Here is an 8,596-nt window from a genome sequence, read left to right on the forward strand (position 1 = left end):
CGTGTGTCAAAATGGTCAACAAAAATGAGAGAGAGGGACCGTGGAAGACGGCCATCTCCCTCTCATTCTCTCTTCCATTACACCATGGAATGGAAAAAGATAGAGATGGCCGTTTTTGTGTATGTGTGTGGGTTAGGCGTGTGAGGTTCGGTGAGACAATGAGAAATATGATAATGTTAATGAGCACTTTATTCAGGCACGGTTGTTGTGTGCGATCGTTACAAGAAGTAGCGGGAACGGAAGGTACAGAAGCACGAACTACGAACGGTAGAGAGTGTGTTCGACGGAAGCTTGCTCGTGATTGGTCGAGATATAAAGCGCGTTTTACATAAGTGCGTTCGTACGAAATAAGTAACTATAGCTAAACGAAATATTACGATTACGGTTTACAGAAAAACATATTCATACATAACATTCTTCCCTCCTTACAAAAGAAAACAGAATTAACTTGGAACATATCTATTAGGAGGATGACGAGATCGAGTCGACCTACGTGGTATAACCGGTGGTGTAAAAAATAGTTCTGGTGACGACTCTTGCGATCTGATTGTTGAGTGGGCTGGCGTCGATGGTAACTTCACCATCTTTGACTGTGGATTTGGAGTCGTAGAACCCACTGCTTCATTCGGGATGACTTGTGGTTTATCTCCATAGAAATGAACTCGTCGGGGTACGCTAGGTTGCGTTTCTTCAGTTTGTGTTAGATTGCGATCAGTTGAACATTCTGATTCCTTACTGATGAATGCGCGAATCTGGTCTACATGTCGCTTAAATCGTTTACTGGCGTATTCTATTTCATAATGAAGATCTCCTAGCCTGGTAACGATTATGCCTGGAATCCATTTATCCATCCGAGGATTACCCGAGAGGAAATAAATTGTTTGTCCCGGTTTAAATGATCTAGATGAAGGATCAAGCTGTAGTTGTTTCTCCTTCATTTTGGTGTACATACTATCAGGTCGGACCAAGTCTAACCGAGTTCGTATATTGCGACCTAAGAAGAGTTTAGCAGGAGGCTGTCCTGTTGTCGCGTGTGGAGCCTTACGGTATTGTTGCAGAAATCGGTTTATGTTCTGTTGTATGGTCCCTTGAGTAGTAGACATCGTATTTAAAGCATTCTTGATGGTTTGTACGTATCGTTCTGCTTGGCCGTTTGTCGAAGGATGATACGGCGCTGTAAGCTTATGATATTTGACGCCGCTGACTTGTAAGAACGTTTCGAACTCAGCGGAAACAAACTGGCGACCGTTGTCTGAAACTATGGTAACTGGAACTCCATAAGTTGAAAATAATTCGTCTAGGATTGCGATTGTCGCTGCAGTAGTCGTAGAGTTGGTGACTTTCACCTCGAGCCATTTGCTATATGCGTCTGTGATGATAAGCAGCATCACGCCTGCTACGGGTCCGGCGTAATCAATATGTACGCGTTCCCATGGCCCCTTAGGATACTCCCAATGGTGGTTCCTGGATTTCGGAGGAGCATGAGCGTGCTTGGCGCATTCCGCGCAAGATTTTGCAACCCGCTCGATGTCTGCATCAATCCCTGGCCAATATACAAATGATCGAGCGATGCCCTTCATTTTAACGATTCCTACATGTGCCGTATGCAGGTCGTTTAATATTGCTGGTTGTAGCGAGGCTGGTATTACCACCCGATGTTCGAATAGCAAACAATCAGCAGTTAATGAATACTTGGCTTCAGGGGCTTTGTAGCCTGCTCGTGGGAGGTCTCGGCCAGTTTCTAAGATTTTGACGATCTTGCCCAAATGTGGATCCTTGCGTGTCTCCTCAGCTATATGTTCTGCACGAACTGGAAGTTGTCTAATTTGGCATAAAACAAATTCATCGAATTCATCGTCTATTGCTTCTTCCTCTTTTTCAATTTCAAGTCTGTAGACTGTGTTGTTCGTGGTTGATAGCGGCAAGCGAGAACAATAATCTGCATTACTATTCAATTTAGACGGCTTAAATATTACTGTATAATTAAAGTGTGAAAGATAATCGGCGTAATTGGCCATACGACTAATACAAAGAATAGGGAGAGATTTTTCTGGATGTAAGATCTGAGTTAACGGTTTGTTATCTACGAACAAAGTGAAGTGTCGCGCGTATAAGTAGTAAAAGAATTTTTGTACGGCCCAGATGATGGCTAACGCTTCCTTGTCTATCTGCGGATAACGTTGTTCAGTGTGACTAAGTGTACGACTCGCGTATGCTATCGGACGTTCTTGTCCGTTACTCAATTTGTGTGAGAGAACTGCGCCTAACCCTATTTTGCTAGCGTCCGTTGCTAGGACTAACGGAAGTGAAGGATCGTAACACATTAGAACTTGTGGAGAAATTAGAGCCTTCTTAATATCCTTATACGCTGTTTCGCCTGCTGATGTCCATTTAAATGGAGTAGTGAGAAGCATATCTCGAAGTGGACGACTTCTAGTCGCAAGATCCGGAATAAATGAATTATAATAAGTCGCTTTACCTAAAAAGAGTTGTAATTCTTCTGGAGTACGAGGTAATGGCGCGTCCCGTACCGCCTCGACGTGTTTATCGGATTTGTGCACGCCTGCACCGTCTATTTTATGACCTAAGAATTCTACGGATGATGAGGCAAATGTACATTTAGTTCGATTAAGTCGAAGACCGTGTGATCTCATTCGCTCTAGAGCGGTTTCCAAGGTTAACATCAAGTTCTCGAAATTATCTGCAAAGATTAAAACATCGTCATAAAAATTAAATACATTTGGAATACCTTGGAGGACTGTTTCCATTCTACGCTGCCAAATCGCGGGAATATTCGCTGCACCGTAAACTGCTCGTTTAGGACGGATTAACCCATGGGTCGGTGTATTCAGTGTTAGAACTTCTTTAAATTTTTCGTCGACCGGTAGATGTGTGTATGCGTCGGTAATGTCCAGATGACAAAAGAGTTTCGCATTCTTCATTTGACTGAACAAATGCTCAATCCTTGGTATTGGATGTTCATCTATAATCATGCGAGGATTCAAGGTGGGTTTGTAATTTCCAGTGATACGCAGCTTCCCATTCTTCTTGACAACGACGTGTGTGGGCGATGCCCATTCCGAATGTTGCACCTTCTCATAAAAACCTGATGCGATTTTAGCTTCAATTTCTTTCGCATAAGCGTCGCGTAATGCTAGCGGCACTTCTCGTGCTCGAACGAATATCGGTGATGTTTCTGGTTTCAGATGCACTGTGGCTGGCGGTCCTTTCAGTGTACCAGCAATGTCGCTAAATACATCTTGGTAATTAGATAATAAATGATCCATTTGTTCTTTCTGCTTCGTAGAAAGGCAAGGTACGGTAGTAGTCAACGTATGGATCTCGTTTGTAAATAGCTCGACGAAATTAATATCTCTAGCGAATTGTGTAATCCATTCGCGTCCAAAAAGAGTATCAAAATGACCATCAACAACGTAAAGATCCATTTTCTTCGTAGTTGTCCCCACTGTTACGTTAACAGGAGTTGAGCCAATGCATTTAATATGGTGACCTGTGTAGCTTACAAATCGCCTATTAGTATTTTGCAATATGGATCCTGGTTTGATGGCTTGTAATTTTTCCTTACTAATAATACTGCAAGGTGCTCCAGTATCCAATTCCATTTGTGTATTGCAACCGTCAATTAGAACGTTAAGAATTTGCTTACGTAGCGGATTAATTGCGTTAATTTCGTGGACTTTACTTAATTGATATACTATATCAACTCGTTCAGCTGGTTGCGCTGTTGACTGTATTGTCGCTGTTACCTGTTCGATGGATTGTTGTTTTTTCTCTGATTGACATACTGTTGCGATGTGGTCTTTCTTTTCACAATGTGACAAATTGCTTCGCGAAATGGACATTGACTGCGTTGATGCCGATTTCCACATCCTTTACGTGCCGAGAAATTATTGTTGAAACGCTTTCCTTTGCGTTCTGTTTCCTGAGAATTTTGTTGTTGCCTTCGATTGCGCGATTGTGATCTTGAACGCATTGTCTTCTTTCCTTGTTTCTTTTTCAGTGAATCATAACCTAATTTGTTGGTTTGTTCTGGAGATACTAAAGATCCTGTGGTTTTAACCTCTTCGGCTGTGTAACGTGTAGCCTCGAGCGTTTGAGCGATCTCGTATGCCTCAGCAAATGTGTTTGGCTTTTTTGAAATAATTTCATCGCACATCTCTCGCGATTCGAGACCGTGTAGTAGTTGTTCGATCAGCAACCTGTCTAAAAAATCGCCGTACTCACAATAGGCAGCACCCTGTTTCAAACGTAATGAGAAATTAGCAATTGTCTCACCTTTTTGCTGTACTATGCGACGGAACTTAATGCTTTCTGCGTATTTGTTTTTTGTACGATCAAAATGATTAATAAGTGTCAAGCGTATTTCATCGTATGTTAAATCTTCTGGTTGACGCGGGCAGATTAGAAATTTTAGAGCGTTATTTAGTTCTGCGCCCATGTGTACACGTGCGTAATTAGCGTATAGATCATTCGTAATCTTACTTAATTGAAGAGCCCAATCGAAACGTTTAAAATAATCTTGTACCGTTGTTCCTTCCGAAGTTCGGTATTCAGTCATTGAGAATGTCGGTATCTTTGTACGAATCAACGATGGTGTTTCCGTCGAATTCGTTGAATTACCTGCGGTTATGTTAGCTGCGGATGCTTGCAATGCACTCGTAAGCATGCTCGTCATCGCCTGTAAAAGCTCTTGCGGAATATCCATCCTTATACGATGTACGACTTCGTCCGTTCGAAACTTAACCTCAGTTTGTACTGCACGTGCTTTTCCGCGTTGTGAATGTTGCTTTCTTTCAACACTTCTGACACCACTTTTGTGTATGTGTGTGGGTTAGGCGTGTGAGGTTCGGTGAGACAATGAGAAATATGATAATGTTAATGAGCACTTTATTCAGGCACGGTTGTTGTGTGCGATCGTTACAAGAAGTAGCGGGAACGGAAGGTACAGAAGCACGAACTACGAACGGTAGAGAGTGTGTTCGACGGAAGCTTGCTCGTGATTGGTCGAGATATAAAGCGCGTTTTACATAAGTGCGTTCGTACGAAATAAGTAACTATAGCTAAACGAAATATTACGATTACGGTTTACAGAAAAACATATTCATACATAACAGCCGTCTTCCACGGACCCTCTCTCTCATTTTCGTCGACACATTTTGATACTACATAGATACGGGATCGCGCAGTCCATTCTCTATGTCTTTGGCCGCTATACACAGGGGCCCGTATTCAGAACGCGCTAACAACGATGTTAGGATTCGAACAGGACTACTTGGTACTCCCAAAAAATTGATGACCCAAAATTATGACAAAATTATGATCACGTATGACTTATTGTTAGAAAAAAATTTTAGGTCAAAAATTTTTTGGGAGTACCAAGTAGTCCTGTTCGTAATTCTGGACAGTTCTCGGCAAGTTCTGTCGAAAAATGTCACAAAAAAAAACTCATAACTTCAGAGAAAATAAAGATACAACATTTCTGCTTACATCAGTGCATGTTTTAGAATCGAACTATTAGAGAAAAAAACGTAATATTAAAAATGGGCGGAAAATCTTGAAATCGTTGAGCAGTTTAAATTGAATTAAAAGAACCATTGACGGAACCTATTTTTTGGTAGATGTGCTTTTAATCATTACTTTATCAAAATTAATATTTCTGAATTTCGAACGCTACTAATTCATATTATTTATATAAAGTAAAAATAAAAAAAAGTTTGAGTTTTATTTGCAATCACAAGAAAAAATAACGCTTTAAAGAATTGAATACCTTTAATGTTTTGACGATTATTTTGTAATGTAAATTTAAAAAGAGTGACAAACGAAGTATTGTTGGCAAATACAGTTCGTTAAATAAAGTTACCGTAATTTTCCAAACTTTCTCCTTTTTATTAGTCTTAATATTTTTGATTATCATTTTACTATTTAAATTGAATAGTAATTAATAGCTGGCTGTCAAATGGCTGATTATCCGCCCAACGAGATCGTTGATATGATTATGGTTTTAGGAGCAAGCCAAAATAATTATCGTGCTGCGGCAAGACTTTACGCTGAACGCTTTCCTGACAGATGACACCCTGACGATAGAGCTATAAGTCGTTTAACTCAAAGAGCTCGTGAAGGACATATGGTTCGCCAACGCGGGCGCCATCAATATGATGAAAACGATCCTCGAGTTGTAACTATTTTTGCAATGATTAATCTTGATCCTCACATTAGCAGTCGCCGAATCGAAAGGGAAATTGGTATACCAAGAAATACTTTTTTACAGATTATGAAGGTGTTTAAATATCATGCGTATCATATTACTTTGGTTCAAGAGTTACAGTTAGAGCATTTTCAACAGCGTATAGAGTTTTGCCAATGGGCTTTACAAATGATAGAAAATGATCCAGACTTTTTTAACTTTGTACTTTTTTCTGATGAGGCTACATTCCAAAGTGATGGCGAACTGAATAGGCATAACTGTCATTATTGGTCTGATGTGAATCCTCATTGGTTCAGAACTGTAAATTGTCAAAGATGTTGGGGTCTTATGGTATGGTGCGGAATTGTCAATGGACATTTGATTGGCCCTTATTTTTTTGAGGAAAATCTAAATCATACTCATTTACGGCTAATAAGAGATGAACTACCTGGATTGATGGAAGATGTTAATTTAGAAACGAGACGAAGAATGTGGTTCCAGCAGGACGGTGCAGCACCACATTTCGCTCGAATTGTAAGAGCTTTTTTGAATGAGCACTATAATAATAGATGGATTGGTCGAGAAGGTCCGGTTAACTGGCCTGCTTGCTCACCCGATCTTACATCTCCAGACTTTTATTTATGGGGGTATTTAAAAAATACTGTTTTTGAACAACGACCCACTACAAGGGCAGATATGCAGGATCGGATTCGTCGAGCATGTGCTGCGATTCCGAGGCAAACTTTGCTCAATACCGTTCGCCATTTTCAAAGGCGTTTGACTTTGTGCCTTCAAGCAAATGGTCGTAACTTTGAACATTTGCTTCGAGGTTAACTAGATATTTATTTACAGTAGTGAGAGGCAAGGAGACTCTCTATAATCAAGCACCCCGAGCAGTGAGAGGCGAGGGGACTCACTTTAATCAAGCACCCCGAACAGTGAGCGGCGAGGGGACTCACTTTAATCAAGCACCCCAGTGAGAGGCAAGGGGACTCACGTTAAAGAAGCACCCCAGTGAGAGGCAAGGGGACTCACGGTAAATAAGCACCCCAAAGGAAACAGAACTTACCACGTCCACGTCGTTGTTTCTGGGTAACGCTAAAAGTAAGGACAACTTTTTCAAGGTCAATATTTTCAAGGTCGTTGTCACATTGGGGTTGAATAATGTATATAAAAGTACATTAACGACAATTATTCTATCAGAAAATGCAATCAAATAGCAACCACAGGATGTTTTAACATTTGACCTTGAAATGAACTTCTAAGAATCATAAAAAAAATTTCCAAATACCGTTTCCGAAGTAAAGTTTTCCGCTCTTTCCGAATCCGGTGTCAAAAATAGGGGTTCCCATTTAAAAAAAACATATTGACCTTCAAATGACCTTGAAAGTAAAGTTCAAGGTCAAAACTAATTGCACAGACAGATGGCCCCCTTTGTCCTGGACAACTTTTGTCTGAACCGTTTTTCCCTATCTGGCTTAGGTTCCGAGAAATTTGAGTGCGGCGATTAAAACGGGCCAGCGCCTGCAAAGCAAATGTCGGGTGCTGTGCGCCTACAAAGATCGGGCGCTGTGCGCCTGCAAAGCAAAGGTCGGGTGCTGTGCGCCTGCAAAGGTCGGGTGCTGTGCTCCTGCAGAGATCGGGTGCTGTGCGCCTGCTGAGATCGGGTGCTGTGCGCCTGTATATAAATTTATTTTCCGTTCATTTATAATAAAATGTCGGTAAAGACAAAAGGTATTATTTTGGGACCTGTTGAAAGAAATATAATTGTCAGGAGTGAATGGCTTACAGATACACATATGGATCATTTTCAACAACTTTTAGCAAGTTGTTCAGATTATAAACCAGTCGAAACCTGGCGAATACAGTTACTAGATACTATACAAGCTGTGTCAAAGGACACAAAACGTATACAAATATTGCACAGTTCATCAAGTTCGTTAGATGGACATTGGGAATACAGTTTTTACGATAGAAAAAATATATTTATATATGATTCGTTGAATAGGAAAACATTGCATAATCAGCATAAGCAATTCTTGGAAAAATTATTTCCAACATATGACTTTAAAAAAAATCCAGTTAAATTTCCAAAAGTACACCATCAACCAAATTATAACGATTGCAGTGTTCTTGCTATAGCTTTTGCAACTTCATTATTATTCAACATTAAACATGATAAAGTGACATATGAATACAAGTTAATGCGTTCCCATCTGATAAAAATTCTTGAAAGAAATTTAATTGAGCATTTTCCTCAAGATCCACAATTGAGTGCTCAAAAAGTACTTCCATTATCAGTAATAAAAGCAAAAGAATATGAAGCCGCTCGTATACGTACGATGCGTTACCAGTTAAAAAAATCTTGCAATAATTATGTAATAAAACAGA

At 40.2% G+C, this 8,596-nt stretch overlaps 1 protein-coding gene across 1 annotated transcript; it reads right to left on the reverse strand.

Annotated features, from left to right (window-relative positions):
* Positions 1-443: 443 nt before the first annotated feature.
* Positions 444-3,623, reverse strand: LOC108781542 (uncharacterized protein K02A2.6-like). The gene has a single exon (XM_018549536.1). The coding sequence runs from the start codon at positions 3,621-3,623 to the stop codon at positions 444-446; it is 3,180 nt and encodes a 1,059-aa protein (XP_018405038.1).
* Between the last annotated feature and the right edge of the window lie 4,973 nt (positions 3,624-8,596).

Source organism: Cyphomyrmex costatus, unplaced genomic scaffold (genome assembly GCF_001594065.2).
Source record: "Cyphomyrmex costatus isolate MS0001 unplaced genomic scaffold, Ccosl1.0 scaffold834, whole genome shotgun sequence".
NCBI lineage: Eukaryota > Metazoa > Arthropoda > Insecta > Hymenoptera > Formicidae > Cyphomyrmex > Cyphomyrmex costatus.